This window comes from Miniopterus schreibersii (genome assembly GCF_964146895.1).
Source record: "Miniopterus schreibersii genome assembly, chromosome: 14".
Classification (NCBI taxonomy): Eukaryota; Metazoa; Chordata; class Mammalia; order Chiroptera; family Miniopteridae; genus Miniopterus; species Miniopterus schreibersii.
In genome coordinates this window covers 49691195-49713898 of record NC_138114.1, presented here as the reverse complement: position 1 = coordinate 49713898, position 22704 = coordinate 49691195, and the positions used below count along the sequence as shown (strand labels likewise).

Sequence of the window (22704 nt, the reverse complement as noted above, 5' to 3'; positions counted from 1 at the left end):
ACCCTGAGGCCCTTGTAGGCCTTCTCATCTCCATTCTTTGGCTCAGTGGTAGGATGTACTCTTAACCCACCTGAATGTGCTAAGCCTGTCTGTCCTTGTTGCTAAAAACTCTTTCTGTCTTGATTAATAATGTGATGTTTCCCGCCTTTGGATTTCTGCTGATCCAGAAGGACATAATTGCTACACGATGTTTGTTGTGTCTAGTCTTAGTGCTCCCGATCCAGGGACCTAAGCTTCTTAGTCATGCTGAATCTTTAGTGCCCCTAGCGCCTAGAGCAGGGTGTGACCTCAGTGCTAAGCATCAAGGGCTCCTGGGGATTTTTAAAAATTATGATTTGTTGGGTCCTACCGCAGACTGAGTTAGAATTTTTAGTGAATGGACCTGAAATAAAAGTCAACATTTTAAAAGCTTCCCACTGATTCTCAGACAGGTGTAAACATTGCTGGTCTAAATTAAATCAGCTATTTCATAAGTGCGTGTTGATGACTAGGAATTGGGAGTTGTGCTTGTATGCTCATCGCTGAACAGACAACCTCATCACATTAGCTTTGCTTACAGGTCCTAACTAAGGCGGCGGGCACTGTAAGACCAGCTGATGAAACAGGAGTGGAGAGGAGTGTGGCGTTTGGCCGAGCAGCTAAGAAGCATCTGAATTATAGCAGGCACTGAAGACCAGGCACAACTGTCTGAGCACTAATAATGTTGGCATCTGTGGGTGAAATATTTCTCAGGATTTAGGCAGGACTGGAGAAACCCACCTAGTTAAGGGAGTAGAAGCGTCATCTGTGAGATGAGCTAATGTCTGATGTTAGGGGAGCAGCTTATCGGAGAGCTTGAACTTGCGGGAGATATTTTTACCAGAGAATTTTGTTTGGGAACATCCTTCTGTGTGTGACTTGCACAAAGAACATGCTTTCGCTTCATTCTTTTCTGCCTCATTGTTTCGTGAGTACCATGTGGCAATCTCTTAGTCTATGATAACTTAATGGCACATTTTATAATATCATTTTTAGTACTATCAATTTTATTAGCGCATATATGCGTATATTTCCATTTGCAATGATTGCCGTGGAAGGACATGTCTTCTGCTTAGCTGACGAACTTAGGCCGATCAGTTATTTTTTTAGGGCAGTACAGAAATAGTGTCTAAGATCAAGACCTCACGTTTATCACCAATATTTTATAATTTTGCACGACAGGCATGCCTTTAACCTTTGAGATTAGGTTGACCTACTTCCTTCTTTCCCTCCTTTCCTCCCTCCTTTCTCTATTTCCTTCACTGGTCAATTCCCCTCTATGGTTGTATCATACCTTTAGACTGTGTATTTCAGTGTGTTTCTAATTTTCACAAATCAACAAAATCATCATAGTCTTAAAAGCATGTAACCATTATTACGAAGTTCTGTAACATGTCCATGAAAAATGATAGTTTACTGTAGGCTTACATTTTAATTTTAAAAGTTACAGTAAACAAATGATACTGAAGAAGAGACTATCTTTAATGTAAAATCTTCATTTTTATAATGCTCCTTATGGAGATTTTTTTTCTTGTATAAGTTTAAAGCTCTGTCTTTGGCATAATAAACCTTAACACGCATAAGGTTTATTTTATTTATTTTTATTATTAAAATGTCTTTGTTGACTTCAGAGAGAGGAAGGGAGAGGGAGATATAGAAACATCAATGATGAGAGAGTCATTAATCGGCTGCCTCCTGCAGCCCCTCACTGAGGATTGAGCCCACGACTCGGGCATGTGCCCTGACCGGGATTTGAACTGCGATCTCCTGGATCCCAGGTCGATGGTTGGCCACTGAGCCATGCCAGCTGAGCTGCATGAGGTTTATTTTAAAGGCAATGTTTTTTGTTCATCTTTGTCTGATATTAAAGATATTTGCCTTGTAGTCATGGCAAGCCATAACCCTTTTACACAGCTGAGAACTGGTAGCCTTATTTGTGAGGTAGAAAACAAAAACTTTTGAGATGATTTTTAGATCCATTAATCCATTAATGCCCAGGGACTTACAGAATGTATCCAATGAACCAGTGACTGGGAGCATGAAGTATGCAGTGTGATTAGTTCCTACTAACTAGAACTTTATGCTTAACTCCCCAGATACTACTTGAAACTTTTTTACCCTTTGTCGTCTTAATACTCATTATAATAGCTCTCATTAATTGGTACGTCTCCCAATGGGTTAATTTGCAGATACCAACCATGCCATCCTTCTGCTAACTCGCTAATGCAAATTGATATTTATAGATGTCAAAATTGAAAACAAATAAAGCTCTGTAACAAAAAAAGACAAACTTTGCTAAGTTATTATAATTTTGAGCTGAGAAACTGAGATATAGAAAGACTCTGAGAGAAGAAAACAGGCCCCTAAAAATCCACAGAAACTACTGTAGGCTAATAGACGGATGTGAAAATTTCTCAATTTACAGCACTTGACAGGTGCTAAAAGAAAAGCATCTTTAATTTTAATGTGTTGTTAGGACCTCTTTAGAGAGACTGTACAAGTTATTAACAAGGTCCTCTGAGACAGGAGACGGGTAATTAACAAGACCTATGAAGATATAGTTTAGGTAATTAACGAGCTCTTAGGCACTGGACACAGGATAACACATAGTGAGTCCAGTAGTTAAAGAGAACAGGTTGTTATGATCAAATACAAGATATAGTATGCAAGTCCTCCTGAGGTTTCTGATAGGAAAGTATTAAAATTATATTCCAGTAACCCCAGTGCACTAATTTTTGTAAATCAGTATGGTTTTTTTGTTTAACTGTTAATATATTATTTGAGAGGGTTATTTCTTTGTAAAACCCAACAAACAGGAAAGCTTGTTACGTATAGAGTAATAATCTTTGTTATTAGTGAACATGTGTATTTTGAGAATAATATATTGGAAAGACAAAAATTATGTGATTCTGAATTGTTCTGTTTGTCTGTTGTTCTGTTTATTTCTTCATCTCTGGCCTGTTGGCTAAAATCGCCTCTTCCAAGTTGACCTTACTTTCTTACCCACTTGAAAGCTGTCAGGATCTAGCCAGAGAGGAGACTGCCCTTCACCACTCGGTGTTTATACAGATGCACAGGTCCTGTGGTACCTTCAAGTTTGAGACTTGATATTCCCAATTTCAGGTATTTGGTTTAGTTATTTCCTGTGTAAATGTGAAATCGTTGGGGTGTGAATTGAGTTTTGGTTTGGAAGACTCCCACGGTCAGCAAGCCTTTATTCCAGACATCTTATACTCTGTAAAGACCGAGAGTGGAAAGAAGCCCTTGCAGGCCCCCTGCTTCATTCTCTGGCTTCCTCACTGTGGCTACTTCCCTCCATCAACATGATTTCCCCCGAATTTCAGATCTGGTGATCAAATGATGTTTTCATTTTCATTACTGTTGAAATAATTCATGGAAATCAGAGGTTGTGAAGACAGAAATTCTGTTCTTAGAGCTCATAGAAGTAGGCTTGTAAATATTAGGTCTGAGTTCTCTGCTAAGGACTGGATGTTATATAGGCAGTGGGGAACCATGAAAGCTTTTTCAGTTGGCTTGTAATGTGATCAGAGTAATATCTTACAGGTAGGCCTGTAGCATGGGGATCTGCTGGGGGCAGGAGTGGAAAAGGAGAGAGAAGGACTTGGGGCAGGAAAACTTGTCAGGAAGTCGGTGTGATTGTTGAGGTGAAAGCTGGTGGAGGTCCCTTGGCGGTGAGGGTGGAAAAGAAGAGACCATCTCTGAGATACTTTTCTGGCTAAAATAAACAGTCATTCTGCTTTTGTGTGTCTATGTGGAGGGGGGAGGGGGGCTTGGTAAAGGAGAAGAAACAATGAGGATTATTCCTAGATGTGTCCTCAGTCGTGCACACGTCACGAAACAGCATTGTGAAAACTAGCACAGCAGTGTCAGGTCTGTAGCCTTCGAATCAGTCAAACTTGGCGTTTTAGTCTTGATGGAGAGGGTGGAGGTTTTTGTTTTTAACGAGATGCTCTCGTTTAGAGGAGTTGTGTTTTTTTTTGAGAGAATAGGAATGATGTGTTTTGAGTTGATTGAGACAAGCAAGTTAGTATCAACATGGTAATGGCTCTTGAAGGGTTGGTTTTTAATACTTGAAACACACTTTGGCTTCTTTGAACACAAGAATGCAAATCTCTGTAATTGCTTATGGATTTGTTGCATATAAAGCATGTTCACCCTAGCACTGGAATTACCGCATGCATTTCTCTCCAGTGGCTTTGCTCATTCTCCTTTTGCTAAAGCCCGTCACTGAGAGAATGACTTCTGTTCCTGTGTACCCCTCCCTCCAGGCCTCCTACTCCTGTTCAGAACATTTTCTTCTGGGCCACCATGACCACATCACTTGTAATTATTTTTTTTCATGACAATAAAGCTTTAACTTTTGAAAAACAAGTACTGTTCCCATATATTTAATGTATGGTGGTAGTGTTACCTGTGGCCAGGGTGTTTTCAGTAGCTGCCGGCAGTAGAAAATAAAGCAGTTAACTTGATTATGAAATGATTTTTCCTTTATGCATTTGTCTAGTTTCTAAAACTGTCAGGATCCAGACATTTGACATGTGTTTCCTTGAACTTAAATTTTAAGGATAAATTACTGATCTTTGATTTGATGTGTTAAATATAATATAGTATTATATTATTATGTAACATAATTACAATATGTATGAATATTAAAATATATAAATATTTATTACATATTAAACATATATCAGATAGTGTTTTTATGTATTTATATATATATATATATATATATATATATATATATATGCCTAGAACTCTTTCTGACAGATGTGCTAATACCTCTTTCATAGCAATTACATGAATCAGCTTGGCCTAGAATAAACTGTAATTCACGCTGCCAGTGTTTAAAGTTGTTTTAACAGACATGTATGTAAAGCTCTACTAGGGCTGCGGTGGGTGGGTTGGAGACACCGGGCGCAGGGACTGGTAGCCGCCCAAGCTGGGCAGAGGCTGTGTGGGCAGCGCCTGTAGGCCACGGTGAGCCGTGTTGCCACAGGGCTTGCTGGGAAAGGCGGAGGAGCAGTGTACAGCGTCGGGGAAATGCCTCTTGAAGGGCGAGGCTTTTGAGCTTCTTCCTGACCATTGAGCATGATTTTGTAAGTTGGGGAGTGGGTGAGAGAGACGGTGGTTTTAGTAAATAGCAGGAAAGCATTAAAGTTGTGAGGTGCATTTTGAAGGAAGATTTTAGTGACTGTGTACTCATATCATTAGCTCTTTACCAACTACTTAGTGATTTTACCATTTCTTTTCTTGTTGGAGTCACGGAGCTGTATCTACTCCACTGTCATTCCCCAAGGAAGTGTTTGCTGCTTTAGGCAGTTAAGGAGCCAATTAGGGGGGTGCCTGCAGCAGCCCTGCATGGAGGCCTCTGTTACGGAGCTTGGGGTGGGTTAATCATGTATTCTGTTTACTTGAGGTGTACCTTAAGTTTTATATAGATTTTTTACTTTTAAAGAAATTAAATGCCCAAAATAAATTAAAAATGGAAATCATACCACAATTTAATATTTGATTCAGAAGGTCTATTTAACTTCTTCCACCCAAGGATTTTACAGTGTAAAGTGAAAAAAAAAATACATATGTATAGTAATAGAATATTCTGAAGGGAGTGCTACCAGTTCAGGTTTGGGACCCAGGTCTGGCTTTGAGTCCGTTGAATGGCGGGCGGCCCCACTTCATCTTTCTAAGCCTCACTTTCCAGCTGCTCCCTGGGGTAGCAGCACCCTTGGTGTCAGGCAGGGGCAGTGAGTACTGCGCGAGGTGGTGTTTGCCACAGGGCAAACCTGGAAATGGTGGCTCTCGCTGTGACTTTACAGCATCTACAGAATTGTGTTAAGTTAAATGAAATTATTTCTAAGTAACAGTATATTCTCAACATTAAAAAACTTAAATACAAGTGGAATTTAGGGGCTGACCAATAAAAATAAAGGACATACATTTGGCAGACAACAAACTTCATAGAAATTCTAGTTTCTTTCAAGATGTATGTTCAATAATAATCTTTGATGAAATAAAATTGAAATTAGTAGAAGTATTTTCTGTATGAAGTAGAAAATTTGTTTTATTACTATGCAAGGCAAAGGTGTTATACTCAATATTGCTGTCAAGTCCTGCGTTCAGAAGTTCTTGTGTAGCACAGGTAAGGCAGTACGTGGTAGATGTCTAATCTAAGCTTGGGCTTTGCCTTCACTAAGGCATGATGATGATTTCCTAAGCTCACAGGGCTGCGCTCAAATTCAGTTGTTGAAGGGCATCATGGCTCCTCTCCAGAACTTGGCCTTGTCCCAGGTACAAGCCAGCTTGAGCACTCTTGGCCAGGGGCGTTGTGGGCTTCTGTCCTTTCCTGCCTAGTCCGGAGGGACGCAAGGCCAGCTTGCCTCACTCGTGCCCTCGTGGAAGAGTTGCCTCTGCCCAGTTATCCTCATCCTCACGGGAAAAGGCTGGTCAGGACGCGGTTGGCCTGGGCCACGCTCAGTGGGAGCCTGTGCTGGGCCTGGCCCTGTCGGGGCTGGTGCCTTGCTCTCATCTCCTTCCCAGCTTTGCTTCCGAGAGAAACAGAACTGGCTTCCCACCTCCATCCTGCACCCAGCCCCAAACACTCTAGTGGATACACGCCAGGCAGTGGACCAGGGTCTATTCAGAGCGACAGGATAAACAGCATAACTTCTCAGTGACAGTATTCCTAAAGATTTAGGGAGAAAAGATTCTTTTTATACCAGGAAAAAGAAATGTGATTATAGTATGGAGTAAAATGCAAAAATCTACCTGCATTTTTAAGTTAAATTTGAGATGTCAAGGAAATTTTATGCTTGTTGCTAGACGTCTTCTCATGTATTAGGGGCGCAAAAGAGAAAAATGTTTGAGAAACTTAGTTTTAAAGAAATGCAGAACTGTTGGAAGTCACAGGGCTTGTGTTGGACAACTTGTGAATTGTTTGAGTGACTATATTTAAATAATTACTTCTTTTCGTCACCAGAAGAGAAGAGTAAGTTAAACTTTACTGAACATGCTGTTCTGGGTGGAGCATGCCTTTATTTCATAAGTGTCCTGAAATTGGTACGTTTAGGACTTTTTCAGCAATGTATTTATGACTGCTCATGATGGAAGAGCAGCAAGGTCTGAATCTTCTGTCCATGAGCTTTGGTTCACTGACCACAGTCTTTAATTGTCTTGCCTGTGAGAGCTCATGAGACATCCTGTGGGAATGTTAGTAAGTAAATTACTGTTTATCCCCATAGACACAAGCGTTAGGTCTGTTTTGCTAGTCATGCATTTAGTGTGCTTGCCCAGTCTCGGGAGAGAGAATGTAGCATTTTAATCTACAATATCATTAATCTGATTTGGTACTGACTTCTTTCTTTTCCTAAAAAGAAATGAAAACGAAGCAATAAGGAGTTGCACCTTTCCTCTTAAGCCCTATCTGCATGGGTAATAAACCTCATTGAAACATGCTGATTAAACTCCTTTAACTTCTTTGAACTCTGTTGAATTCCTATGGAATAAATGTTTTTAGTATTTTCCAGAAAAATCTCAAGGTCATCTGTATTATGGGCAGATACCTAAGCTGGCAGACCTGGCTGGTGAAATGGATAAACTGGCTAGTTGAGTTGACCTTGTTGGAAGTCACCTTTCAATACATATTGGCAGTTGTATCAGAATAATTCTTCCTATCTTAAAAAGAACTGAAAAAAATCCCACTCATATACTATCAGGCCTAGAGATAAGTAATTTTTATTATTCAGAAAAAATGATTTCCTCTCCTCTGGAGATTTTATATCTTGTTGTTGAAACTTTTATCGACCTACCATTGATTTACTCAGTCAACTATTAGCTCAGCTTTTACAAATTTTTACTTAAGCACTGGCTGTTAATTTATTCAACATACATTTGTTAAGCATCTGCCATGATGCTCTGAGGCCTGTCACATGCCAGGACTGAAAAGATTAATGAGATATTCCTTCCTTCAAGCCGTTTATCGAAGCAAGGGGTGGGGGATCCAGGGATTAAGATTCACAAAGGACAAACTTTTTTTTTTAATCCTCACTGGAGGATATGTTTTTTATTTGATTTTAGAGAGAGAGGAAGAGAGAGAAACATGTATTGGTTGCCTCCCGTAGGTGCCCTGGCCAGGGATTGAACCCTCAACCTAGGTATGTGTCCTGACGGGGAATAGAACCTGCCACTTTTTTGCTGCACAGGACGATGCTCTAACCAACTGAGCTATCTGGCCAGGGCCACCAAAGGCAAAGTTTAAGGGGAAAAATTTTAGAGCAGTTTTAGGTCACAGCAAAATTGAGCAGAAGGTACAGATGTTTCCCACATATTCCTATCCCCACACATGCATAGCATCCCCCACTAGAGTGGTATATTTGGCACAATTGATGGACCACAGTGACACATCAAATTATACAAGTCCATAGTTTACATTAGGATTCTTGTATATTCTGTGGGTTTCGACAAATGTATAATGACGTGTCCCCCTTTATAGTATTTGAAAACCTATTGATTACTGTTCCTTTGAAAACATGTTTAGAAAAATTCCATTTGTGAAAATGTGTTACAAATTATAAGTACATAAGTATGAGGTGGTATTATTCAAATCCAAGTCACTTTAAGCAATTATACCATTTCAGATCTGCAGGAGCGGTCTTGAATAATGCAGTTCTAAATTGAAAATAATTTTGAACATACACTACTATAGCTCTGTGAATGTGGAAAGTGTTGTTAGTTGTAGGCCAGGAACTTTTTTGTGGCTGGCAAGTAGGAGACTATATTTTGGGAAGAAAAAAATAGTGTTACAATAACTAGTTATGGAACATAAGCCAGAACCGAAGGGGAAAGGGAAGTGTAGACAATTCATGTGAATAATTGTGATATGCTGTCTTTCTTTGGTTCTCTCTTCTTTTTATTAGGTAAATAGGGTAACCCTTTGTTCCAAACTATTTTAAATTATTAAGTGAATTGTTTATAGCATTTATTGTATATGCTTGTATCAGTTAGAGTACCAGCAGGAGACAAATGACACACTCAGAATGGATAATTGAAGATAGTGTAGTGAAGAGACTGTGCAGAGGGGTGGCCCAGGTGAAGGATGCCGAGGGGGGTGGGGATAGTATAGCTCTGGGAACCTGCACTGTCTAGAAGGGACCGCCATGCCTAGGTGTGAAGGAACAGCTGGAGTTGCAGCTGAGGCTGTTTGTAGAGAACCTACTGCTAAAACTGCACCCCAGCAGGGAGGGACGGAGGTGGGCAGGATGGGCTGGGGTCTGCGTCCTCTGTCTTATCTCCTGCAGGTGCCTCCCAGTGGCAGAACATAAATTGAATGCAGTGGGAAAGGGGCCCAGGCAGTGCACCCCCGTTGGGCTGCAGGGAGGGAGCAGGAGGGGCAAACAGAAAGTAATGGGCACTGTCATTTCAGAGCCTGTTGCTTTTCAGCCTCTGTTCTATCTCCTTAAGATTATCTAAGTCTTGGACTTTTCGTAGTCATTGCTGTTGGGAAGAATTCCTAGGAAATTGTGTCGAGCTCCTTGAAACCAGCTCACAGTAGGACTGGACTGACACCCGTGTGGAAGGAGCACAGTTTATGGCTAAGAGCTTTACTGTGGAGGTGGGTTGTGTTTCTTTGAATCCTGACAGTCGCTTGATCGCTGTGTTACCTGGAGTAAGCTTCCTAAAGCCTCTGTGCCTGCTTCCTCTCCTGTCAATGGAAGTGAAAATAGCACTCACCCCGTAGGACTGAGTGAGTTCATGTTAACATGTAAAGCGCTCAGGAAGATACCTGGTAGGCGCCACAATTAAAGCCCCCCATAAATAATAGTTGTTAGGCCTACTGCCTTGTTTTGTTTTTTCCCCTTGCTTCACTGAAAATGGGGCATTTTCCATCTCTTTTCAGACTCACTAAAGGTGTTGCTATGTTATGTTTTGTTACAGTCCTGTCCTGTTTGTACCCCTCCCCCAGCTGCATTTGTCACCAAAGTGAAGCCCCAGGTCTCAAGAGCCCACTCTCTCAGTGAAACAGGAAGATCACTGGGATGCTTGCCTTTGAATATAATTAATGTCAGGGGTTCTTCTGTGATGGTTTCAAGTCGTACGTGTTCCCCGTACCCCGTACCTAGTGCAGAATGGCCGGTGCTTCAGAACGTCACCCCTCTGCTCCCCGCTCCTTCCCCTCGCGTCCCCCAGCCAGGTGGGACGCCTCTTGGAGTTTTCAGATAACTCCAGTCCACTTAGTAAATACAAAATGCATCAGGTTGTAGGCCAAAATGGATTTACCTTTATAATTTTAGCACTAATGGGGCCTAGAAAGAGGTATGGAAGAGAGAATAATACTTGTTCTTAAAGGCCTTCAAAGAGCTTCTGGTGCTGTTACTGTGACTTCTCATTGAAAGATTAAAATCCTAGAGCCAGGAATTTGCACAGTTTGCATTGTCTTATGCTAACAAGACAGTTAATCAGGTTTAATAGATCTTTGTTCTTCAGCGGGTTTTTATTTTTATCTTGACAGGCACTTTATATACTCTCATTAGTCCCTTCCCTGTCTTAGGTATTCCTGTTCCAAACGATTATATTTATGTTTTAAAAAGAGAAGAGGAAGGACAAAGAAAACCTCCGCCTGTTGCCAAATGCGCTCGTGATTGCTGGCAGCCAGCTTTACCGCTTTGTGAGACTGGTTTGCTTCTCTGACCTAGGTGTGGAAGACTATAGTGAAAGCAAAGGACAGCTTCAAGCTCTCACCAGTTTACTTATTTTTTTACTCAATATTTATCCTAAAAAATAAATCAGTGAGTGATGTTATAGGAGAGATACTAATGATTCCTTAAAATATATTTGAGTACTATTAATTTCAAAATTTAAAATTAGAGTTTACTTTGAAAAATGATTTAAATTTGGCAATATCACAGAGTAAAAAATAAGCTTTTACTTAAAAACTTTAGAATGGTAAGGTAAAGCATTTTATTAGCTTAAACATCTTTTTAAAATATGAATTTAAAATATTTGTATCAGCTGAATAGGTACTTTAAAATCCCCTGGCACCCCCAAACTCCTTCAGTTATGATTCTAAAATAATGTGTTTTAATTCTGAAGCTTAAATTTGTATAAACTTCTGTCAGTGTGGGCATGTCTAAGTTCATTTTCTATCTGATTAAAAACATCGTGTTCCTTAGCCTGTCAACAGCTCAGTTGAGCAGTCGGACTGTATTATTCAGTATCTTGTGCGACATGAGGACAGCAGTCCAAAGGGAGAGAGATCACAAATTGGGGCCACACTTCGGTAAATAGAGACCTTTTATTTTTCGCCAACTAATTCAATCCAGTTCCGTTAACTCTTTTTCCCCCTTAAGGACAGATCAAAAAAAGCAGCTGGGGATGCCTGAGCCTGTCATGTGTTTGACACGTCAGTGTGTGGCTGTAAAGCCGACCACAAGGGAGGGGTCCTGCCTTTAGATGTGAGACAATGCCCCATACAATTGCCCCGTCCTCAGATCTGCACTGGGGATTGCAGAGGGTGTCAGAGGGCTCCGATCACACGCAGGTAGGACGGGAAATAGCGGGGCCGGCTGCACCCCGACGCTTTTCCCTTCCCGCTGCGACCTCTCCGGTTTAATCTTTCTAATAATTCTCAGACGTGCCCCAGGTTGTCACTGAGTTTCACTTTACTTCCAGAGGCTAATGCCATTGGATATTACATGTTGCTAGTTTTATGATTTTGATAAAACCTTTGTCCTAAATGTTTCTTAAAAACCCCTATCACAATAAATATAATTCCAGTGTTTCTGTTTCTTAGTCATGTTTTCCTGAGACACAATGAAATTTACACAATCGTAATATTGTTTATTCTTCAAAGATGTAATGGGATGGACTATGCTATTGCACGTGAAACATTTAAATAACATTTATGAAAGGAGACTACAAGTGCCAAAAATGGCCTGTTGCTCTGTGGGTTAGGTCTGAGCGCCTCATCTTTGCATCAAACCCTTCAAGGGCTTCCCCGCCCCCCCCCCCCCCCCCCCGCCTTGTGTTCTAGTCTCTTTGATGTCCAGAGGGGACACTGCTTTCTAGCAGCCCCAGGCCATGCCCTATGTTTTGAGAGTCCTCGCTCTCTGGCCTGCCAAAGCCATCCTTCATGTAATTGAAAGTCCCACTATTCCCTTGACTCAGGCCTTCCTTGGCCAATGGCTGTGATAGAGCACTTTCAGGAGTGCTGTCCCCCAACTGTACCAGGTGCTGGCCCAGAAGGAGGTGAGGTGCACTTTTTGGTCAGTCCACGTGACCGGTATGTTCAGGGCTTCACAGTGTGCTCACTGCTTGCAGGGACCAGGGCTGGGGCTGTGCCACAGGCAGGAGGACAGATTCTTGAGCCAGACACCTCCACCATCACCACTGTATGATCATACACAAGTCACCACACCTCTTTGTGGCTCTTGTTTCCTCATTTCTGAAATGAAGATCATACCTACTTTAAAGGTTAGAAAAATTAAATGAATTAATTTGGGAAAATTGCTTAGAACAGTATCTGACAGTCCAAGTGCTATATAAATATTTACTAAATAAAATAATGTATTGAGCATGCTCTGCCTGCTAGTCACTGTGCTGAGTGTTTTACATGTTATTAACTAACGTGACCTTCACAGTAGTCTTATATGGTAGAGACTGTTGCCATCCCCATTTTACAGAGGAAGGAACCAGATGATCAAAGTTAAGGAACTTGCTCAAGGTCACACAGCAATTATAGGGCAGAAGCAGGATTTGAACTCATACCTCCTGGTGCCAGGGCCCTCAACCGCTTCACTTCTTGTAGCCCCTGTGGTGTGTTGAGACCTGAATGTCGGTCAGGTGGAGCAAGGTGCAGCAGGATGTCTCTTGACCTGCTGGAAGACAGCAGGCACCTGAGGCCGAGGTGTATTCTATCATAATGTCATTTTGGATTTTGTTTTTGTTGTTTTCTTTTAAGCCACTCTTTTTGTCAGGCTCATGAATCTTTGCTGGTACAGCGATCTAGTCTGGGACCATAGAGAACACAGTATAAACGGTGAGATACAGGAAATGAGACAGTGAGTCAGCTGCCTGTAAATGGTGCATTGTAGGTATTTAAAACATGTTTCAGTCTTTTCTACCATGTCCCCCAGCTCTACTGAAATGCTTGATTCATCCGTGGGAGTCCTAGCTAGAAAATTTCAGCCACCAGCTCCTGAAGCTTAGTCATAACAAATGAAACCTGGATCTGTGAGCAATTCCTTTGAGGTGGTTGTACATGGCCTGTGTGCTCTGTGGATTTACAGCTTGGGATATGTACCTGTAATAATAGATTATTTCCCAGACATTGTAGCTAGTGTTCAAACTTTGAGTGCGCACAGCCCAAAGTTTTGAAAGTGAATTTTTTCAAAGGAGTCCAGTTATTTGGCTGATAAAGCACAGATAATGTAGAAAATATATTTTACTGTTAAGTCTTTTGGGGGAGGTATAAAAAGGTTCCTAGGACAGTAACGCTTTGTAGTGGTTAGAATGGCTAATACTCTTAAGTGCCGGCTCAAAATTAAACTTGAATGGCAACGATGAAATATTGACTCGTCAGATAGCTTTGAAGTTTGGCTTCTTTTTGGTTGCAGTCCCCTTCCTAATGGACATGTTTCAGAGAAGAAAGTGATTATAGCACTCAGCTGGGATGTTTTTTTTACTCCCTGTACAGGAGGAATTCTTTTTTTTTTTTTTTTGTCCATTTGGGTATTTGAATTTTGAAGATCAGCTACTTAGAAATCACATTCAGAACAGAAGTGGTTTCTAGCACTTGGGATGTATTCTTATTGATAGACTGATGTTTAAAAGATAATTGTTCTAATACCTGTAGAATTTTTTGAAAAGTTTGCTTTAACTCTTTTATGCTACAGTCTTTCCAACCCAAATTTATTTTATTCTCCATCGCTTTATATAGGAGGCCTAAGGTGAGTGTGTGTATATAAAATGAATACTAACGTTATAAAATTTAGTATTATAAAATGTCTCACTGGGTAAAACGCTTATGTTTACAGATGTTTAGAAACGACATATTTAGAGGTCAAGTCTTCAGTTCTGATAATGACTGAAGGGTTTGCCTTGGAAGTTTAAAATTGTAGCTGCTTTAGAGTGTTGAGTAAATACTGGTTTTCTTCTATATCCTGGATTAAATTTCACTCATCCCAGTGATTTAGGACTTTAGAAATTGTTACTGAAATGTTGGTTAAAAATGTTCTGTTTTTATATTTCCTCCCACGTGGACTGTGATACATTTTTAACATTTAAATTGTCTTTTATTACCCAGTTTTCATACGAATCCGACAAGTAGTGAAGACCTCAGGAAAATCCCGGTAAGTTGCAGAGGGGTTAGAGAATTACCAGAAAAGGAACCACAGACCAGCCTTCGGTCGGACACACGTTTCCAGAAGGGCTTCCATCCCCGTGAACCCCTCAGGGCCCTACAGATAGAGCCTAGTGGGATAACTTGGGGAGGAAAAAGAAAAGCAAAATTCAGTCTTAAATATATGATAGGCCATGACTTTTATACAATTTATGAAACTTCAGGTAAATATTATAATTGAAGCCTACTTAGAAGATAACATATTTTGTTTGCAGACTGTTTTACAGTTAGCATGAAAGCTGAATGTCAAGGTCAACATTGTTATGAAATAAGAGCATGTGGAGAAAGACTAACTTTTTTTGTTGTTGGGACAAAGATTGAAGAAAGAATCAAAGTGCTTATTAACATTCAAAAATCTTGCATCTGGCAAAAGGTCCAGTTAACCAGAAAGTATTTGAAGGAACCTTTAGGACACTTCCCTTCCCTTTCCTTCGGAACAAAACCAAATATATTAACTGGCTTGGTAGCCACTAGGCTAAATTAACTCCCGTATCTGGCAAAGATTACTCAGATACCTCAGCTTCATTTTATTGTCATGTGAAGTCCAGCTTTGGGTCTCGCTCGGAGTTGCATGGCTGCTTCGGTCAGTGCTAAATATATCCAGCCTAGAGAGGAAGTTACTTTACAAAAAGATGGGCACTTGTTCCGGGTAGAAACGAAATTCCCACCGGGTGACAGAAATAGACCCTTTACTCCAAGACGCTGGTGGTTGCTGCTTGAACCATCTGCCCTTAATGTGTGTGATCCAGATGTGTAATAAGAATTTTTTAAAGCAATAACATATCACAATTTTCTATGATGAGCGATGCCCAGAAGAAACCATGTTGCTGTATAAACCATCCTAAATGTAGTTATTTCTTTAAAATTGTCAAGAACAGAAGCAGAGGACCTTGTCCTGTTCTTGCTGCTTTATGTAAATGATTTGTAAGTTTCTATGCTTCATAAATACTGCAGTCTTTATAATATGGCAGCCTGGAGAGAAATGTCAGAATATATGAAGTGAGCCTTTGATCAGATAGTAAAATGAATTCTATCAGGCAGGTTACTTAATCTCAAACAAAATGCAAACATCAAAAAATCAATTTAATGTGTAGCTATTGTTTATTAAGTAACCTTAATTACAATTTCTGTGTGCTTGTAAGTGTATTTTCCCAAATCTTGTAATTTATTGCTGTAAAAGCATCCTTAGAATTCTTTAAAGAAATAAAATGTGAAAATTGTTTTAGTTAAAGGATTTAAAGGTGATAAAGGAATCCTTGATGTGTGATTACTTTTCTCTGGAATACTAACTATTCTAAATGACAGTTAAAGGATTACTTAGGTGTTGGTAATTTACTGCAAGATACAATTAAGAGGAGAAAGCCCATCCTCAGACTGATCGTTTTTGAGGAAAAGTATTTGAACAATTTTTATGTTGAAGATTATAAGGTGTTTGAAGTAATTTACATTAAGTTCTCCGATAATAGCCATCCGCCAAGTTATTTTTTCCCCCTTCTGGACATAGTATTTTGTAATTAAGTTTGTATGTCTTATATGCTAGTGCCAACACCTGTCTGTGAAAGCACAGTGTTTAAGCAGGAGCAGTAGCCAGTTGAAAGGGCAGTGTGAGCTCTTTAAGGCCTAATTAAGAACTGAAAGGAGATGAAGGGAGTAGGACAAAAGATGTGAAAGTAGCTGAGATGATATTCCCAGAGCAAAGTTCCTCATTAGAACAGTAATGAGATGATCAGAGAATGCCAAACCTTCATCTTATCTCTCTCTCTCTCCTCCAGTTGCCTTGGATGTCAGTTAGTGCCCCACCAATATTTGGTTACCAGGACAACCTTTCTTTAAATCTTCAGTTATTTTGAATCCTGATAATTTGCTTTTGTTCAAATTTAAATATTGTAAAAAATATATACATTTCCTAGTTTAAAAGGCTAGACTATGTGTAAAGTAAAAATACATCGCTAGTAATTCTCAAAGTCTTTTGTACAACTGTTATTTAAAATTCTGATTAGAAAACTTCATGTAATAATTCTATTATTTTCTCACCCAATCCCTAATTTCTTATATCTGCATATGGAAATTTTTAACAGAGGCTGGGTGTGAATAAAAAAGGATCGGTTGTGAAAGGAAGAGAGAAGAAAAATTTACATTACATTTCAATATAAGAAGACATCTTAGAAACACATGTGCTATCTGTATGGAGTGCTGGAGGAAATAACATTGAGTACTTACGAGTCCCTTGTAGGTTATTTGAGTCTTTAACAGTTTGAATATTTCTCAGTTTTAGAAGGTTTTTCAATAGTAGTATTAAAAGTATCTTTTGGAAAAAAATCAATTTTTATAGCTGCCTGAGACTTTTCCTCTTTAGGCAAAATAATTTTTTGTGACCAGAAAATATTTGAATTTTCTGTTGTATGTATTAATTGGTATTAATCATTATTATTTTATTTGGAATATATCAGCAAACAAGGATATATATTTATTGATATATATATATATATATATATATATATATATATCAATTTAAGAATCTTATGCCTAAAATTAAAAGGTTTTTATGATTTTCAAATATGGGATAAAATCTGGAACTAAGCATAAAACTGTTTTTAATTATTTTATATTCTTTTTGAGAATATAGTTTATAGTACATGTGTTTCTAAGATGTTTTTCTGCCTAGAAACCTGATGCAGAAATTTGGGGTAAAATTTTCACATAAAAGGACAACTGGAAAATTTATTGAAAAGGTCAGAAGTGTATTTCCAGGAAATCTGCCTAAACATAATATTAGATGGTTGTAGGGGGGAAAAAATAAGCCAAATAATGGATGTGTATATTTTAGATTATGACTATAAAGTGTCAAACAATACTCCAGGATAATAATTGATTATTTTGAGATTAAATTGTTAGCTAGATTTAGGTCATGGTATTAAATTTAAACAATTTATGTCAAAATAATAATTTTTTTTGATGTCTTTCATCCTCATTGTCTTTAGAGAAATGTTAAAAAATTTTTGTTTTCGCTACATCATCTCGCAGGACTGGTGTAGTGCTAAATATAACAATATAGGTGATTTTCTAACTGTGTTTATCACTTAATTAGTTTGGAAAAGTCAGTTCAGATATGTATAATTTGATTAAGATTAGGAAGACTCAAACATGCTATTCTTAGGTTAAATTAAGAAAAAAACATAAAAGTCAACCAATCAGTAATGAATCCCATTTAGTTTAATGTCATGAATCCCTGCAGTTCTCAGCAGAATACCTATTTTTCAGTAAATGTTTTATTAGAAAGATGAAATCACATGAGTTGGGTGGTATTACCTTTTTAAAATACACTTCAGAAAAATCACTGTGTAGGCCAGGAAATCTTAGAGTTAAAAGGGACCTTGGAGAACATCTCATTTCTCAAATAAGGACATGAGAGCCAGGTTGGTTTCTGTCTCAGATTTGTGCAGAATTACTCAGGGTAAAGTAAGGAACTTTAGCTTATTTTTAATAAATTTAAAATATATACTTACCTCTATAGTACGTCTTATCTTTTCTGTGGAAACCTGCTTAATATAATAATTATTTAATAAGAATGTGATTAGGAAATTATAATAAAGTTTTATATCTCTAAACTACTCATGCCCAATTAAATAAACTGTTCAGCACATGAGAGGGTGTGTGTATTGAGACTTGATCTTTAAAAAGATCAATGGATCTGAGAACGAAGAGAATAGAGAGTAGATTAAATTGTCCTTTTAATTCTCGCAGAGCCATATTGTGAAGTGTTTTGGGGACAAAGGTAATAAAACACATAAAGCTGTGTGTGTTCCCAGTTTCTAACATTAAAACAAAATAAGGTGTTTTAACTGTAGCTTGCAGGATTTAAACTCACCTCCCATTAGCAGCCTCCCGATTCATCCTGTTAATCTGGTGGAGGCTCTTATTAACTCTTGTCTGTAATATTTCAATAGCTTTATAACTAATCTCAACCCCTCCAAATGATTTTACCGGCTACTGCCATTTGAATTTTCCTAGAACTTAGCTTTATGATAGTTTTCTTGTCTTTGGAAACCTTCAATGGCTTCCTATTTCCCACAACAATAACCTACGAATCCTTAATCACAGCACTGAGCATCCTTGAGGGTCTGCTTGCAGCCCCCCGTTTCGGCCTCTCTGCTCCTGTCCTGACCTTACTCTCCAGCCACACTCCCCCGATTACCGGGGTGACCAGCAGGCCTCGGACCTCGCTGCTTCCTTTGAACAGGCCGAGCCCACTGCCCAGATGCCCATGTGCGTTTCCGCCTGGTGCGGGCTAGGTCTCCGCCGAACCTTAGAGATTCTGTGGGGCTGGAAGAATTTCTCCATCCTGAATTTCTCTCGTTATCCTGGAGAAAGGGGTTTGATAACGCACCCATCAAATTGATATCTGTACCCCAGCTGGAGTTTTGGTGCTGGCAGAGGCTTGGTGCCCGGGGGAGGAGGGGGTAAAAAGTTACACTTTGGCTTTACCCGTGAAAACTTCTAGACACAAGTAGATCCTGAAAACGAGCAAAGACAAGTTTAATTCCTATAAAAAACAGATAAAGGGCCTTTCCGCGTTCATTGGTCTCCATTCTCTGTCCCCCACTGAGTAGGTTAGATACTGTAGTCTGAAAGAGCAAGACCAATTTTCTCAATATTTTAGTTTATTTTCCTTAAAGCCAAATCTAAATATTTTGAAAGAAAGTGATGAAAACTATTTTAAGTTGCTGAGTTTAGTGACAGAACTATGTATAAAAAGGCATAAAAATGCTATATTTGAGCACTATATTTTACATAATGAAAAATCTAATTACTATGCACTGTAAATAGATAACATTATTTGTGATTAAATTCCTGAGAAATATTTTTCTTTTAATATTAGAATGCTATGTAATGAAAATGAATTAAGTCCATGCCTTTTCCTTTCTTTTTTGTTTATATGTTTATGTAAAAAGAATTTTCATCAATAGAGTAAGTTTTACCAAGTAAGTCAGTAGTGAACTGGGAGCACATGCCGATAGGCTAATAGTAATATTAACCTGGTCATGGTCGAACTGAGTTTCCTGGTAACCGGGGCCAAAGGGGAGAGGAGACCGCATGTAGGTACTGGGACAGTGAGGAGGTGAACTAGTTACTCGGGAGAAGCAGCTGTTTGCCTCTAACTTAAGTCGGAAGTCACTCCCGTGGGAGCGTCCTGGAAGGAGGCTCGTAGCTTTGACCCCAGTGCCTTCAGCATGTCCCAGCAGGAAGCAGGTTGGTGTCGCTGCTCCTAACCGTCCTAATAGGAGGCCTGGGGCGCAGCATTAAACCGCGGCTCGGAGGAAGCCGGTCCCTGGGGACTGGACCGCGGTCCAACTGGGTGGTTTTCAGCAGCTTCCTATAGCTCCTCCACACTAATTCTTAGAGCCCTTTAATCTATTTTAGTAATGTTTATTATAGAACATTTTCTGCACCTTAAGCTGTGTGTCAGCTTCTTTCGTTAGGACACTGTCCCCTTTGTAAAAAAGGGCTGTACGAGGCTCGAGTCGGGAGAGGCGCCGGCGCTCTGAGCCGTGCCTTCCTGGGGACTCGCTAGCCGCGCTGTGACCTGTCACGCTGGGTCTAGCCAAGGACAGCGGAAAACTCGGTCAGGGTTTGCAGACCAAAAGGTGAATTCAAAGTAATCCTGATTGTGTTCCTATGCCAGAGCTACTGAAGTGACGGTCTTCATCCTGTTCCAGGACAGCAACCCTTTCGACGCCACGGCAGGGTACCGCAGCCTCACCTACGAGGAGGTCCTGCAGGAGCTGGTGAAGCACAGGGAGCTCCTGCGGAGGAAGGACACGCACATCCGGGAGCTGGAGGACTACATCGACAACCTGCTCGTGCGGGTCATGGAGGAGACGCCCAGCATCCTCCGGGTGCCCTACGAGCCGTCGCGGAGGGCTGGCAAGTTCTCCAGCACTTAGACGCCCGGCGCGTGTGTCGCGGGGGAGGGAAAAGCCCAGCGCGCCCTCCCTGTCGGGAACAGTCGCAGGACTTACCAGGAGGAGCAGGGACTATCCAGAGGGACCTTTGAAGTGAGCTGAATGGTTTAAGCTTTTAAAGTGAACGTGGGCCAGATAGATTCTTGATAAATAGCAGTTCCTTGGGCCTCACGGAGGTGCTGGAGCCAGCCCACTATCTGCCAAAGGCCTGGCAGCGGCTTCGGGAATTCATGGCTTATTCCTCAGGAATTGATTTCTCATAACCTGACACTGGGAGAGCGGATACTGTGGTTGGTTTCTCAGCGTTCAGTTTGCAGACAGTTTAGCTGCAGGAACACTGCTCATTGTAAACACTACTTTAAAAAACAGTTCATATTTTACATACTTGTGTATGTATGTGAATATAAGTTTACGTATCTTTGCATATAAAATACATGCGTATACCTCACATATACATGTGTTTTTAGAACATTTAAAATCAACTGGTTGCCTCTAACATGAGGATACCAATCTCTTAATCTGACAGTGTACATGTGCTCACTCGATTGACGCAAAACCAACCACCGTCGCTCCTGCAGTGTCCTGGTTTGTCATAGAGGAGCTGCTTCAAATCACTCTTGACTCTGTGGACCTTGGTTTCAAAGTGAGCTGCTACTATGTTACTCCAGCATCACACTTTTGCTCTTTCTCCAAAAGTAATGCTCCAAAGGCCTTTTTAAAGAACGACCTATTTAAGGAAACTCCATTAACTTTACAACAGCATGGATTTCTCAAATTCACTTTTTATCTTAGCATTTGAGTTTCGTCTAAGCTATAAGCAGAAGATAAGCTAATGTAATTTGTTGAGATTCTGAACGCCTATAAATCACTAGCAAAGAAAATATTAAGAAGTTGAAGCTGAAGATAATTTTGGGGGGGTGACGGGTAAAAGGAGGTGATCATCTGATGCCTGATAACCCAAAACAGTGGGCAAATTCTCAGAATAAAGACTTAGGCTTGGTTTCAAGTTACATAAATACTGGAACAGATGGTTGCATTTGGGTCTTGAACCAAAATAACAGTTACTAAAGAAGGAGTGAGTTTTTAGAACAGACCTTAACTAGCAAGATGTTACACGCTATTCTGCATCTGCTTTTTAAGAATTGATTTACCACCAAATTATATGTCGGCTGTTTCTATGTCTGCTCCCCCAGGATGTTGAGTACTTCCATGAATTATCTTTAGGTGGTTGTACAAAATTAGTCTGAAACATAAAGTGGAAAACAATGGTTATAAAAATATTACTAATTATGTACTGCTTATCTTTGACCTTAAAGTCTAAAATACTTACTATGAAACACTGACTCTGTCTCTTCTGAATTTAAAATGAGAAACACACCTGTATATGGGGACATGTTTCCCAGTCTTTCAATGAAGTGCATTTTGTCTAATATGTGTCTCTACTGAGACTTCATTGAAAGTTAAATACAAAGCAGATATCATCGTTTTGCTCATTTTAATATTTTGAATCAGATAATATTTGGCCAAGCTTATGTTCAGTTCATAAGCTAAAATCTCTTGCTATTTATATTTTCTGAGTTTCTTTAGTTTTACCTGTGAGAGCATAGATTTTGAAATTCTGAAAATTTTCCCCAAATACAAAAATTCAATAATTTTTTAAAATGGAGAAAGGGAGAAGGGAAAGTAGCCTCACCGACTTTTCTTATATATTTCTTTAATAAGCCTCAAAAGCTGGTGTAGAATTTTATTTTCCCATTTAAAGTCTTAATTATTATTTTTAACGTGGTTCCATTTTTTATTGACATTTATTAAATATTACAAAATTCTTAGCATTTGTTTTTTCTGTTGTTAGTATAATTGAAGCTCTTACACTTTTAAAAATATCAGAATCCATGTGTTTTTAGTAGTATGACAGATTATTTGCAGATATTTTAATATGCTTTGGCCAAATTTGCTCTTTATAGAATGAACCAAGATGTTGGTTTTGTACTGGGGATATGATTTATGTGAACAGAGCTCATTAAAAAGTATGGTTCAAGTAACTGCTATTCTTTTCATGAGGAAATTCATTTTTAAGGTGACATTCTTTGCTTGTATAAAAACTGTTAAGAATTAGCCTTATCCATACGTGAGTGATCTGGTTATAACTGACTCAATACTTTTATCTTTAAATCTGGGACAAGAATTCTATTGAAAACTCAACCTGCATTTATCACTGCCTCAAAGTGTTCTGTTTGGATGCTTACGAATTTTTACTCGTGACCCAGAGGACAACGTATTTATTTCCATAATCCGTCAATATAATAAACT

General features: G+C 39.5%; 1 protein-coding gene across 1 annotated transcript in view; it reads left to right on the top strand.

Moving 5' to 3' along the window:
* Window positions 1–22434, top strand: part of RAB11FIP2 (RAB11 family interacting protein 2) — a 33370-nt gene extending 10936 nt beyond the window's left edge. The window contains exons 4-5 of the mRNA XM_081158358.1: window positions 14336–14381; window positions 20149–22434. Coding sequence (XP_081014484.1) covers window positions 14336–14381; window positions 20149–20376 — 274 coding nt within the window. The 3' untranslated portion in view covers window positions 20377–22434. The remainder of the gene's footprint in view (window positions 1–14335; window positions 14382–20148) is intronic.
* The last annotated feature ends 270 nt before the right edge of the window (window positions 22435–22704 follow it).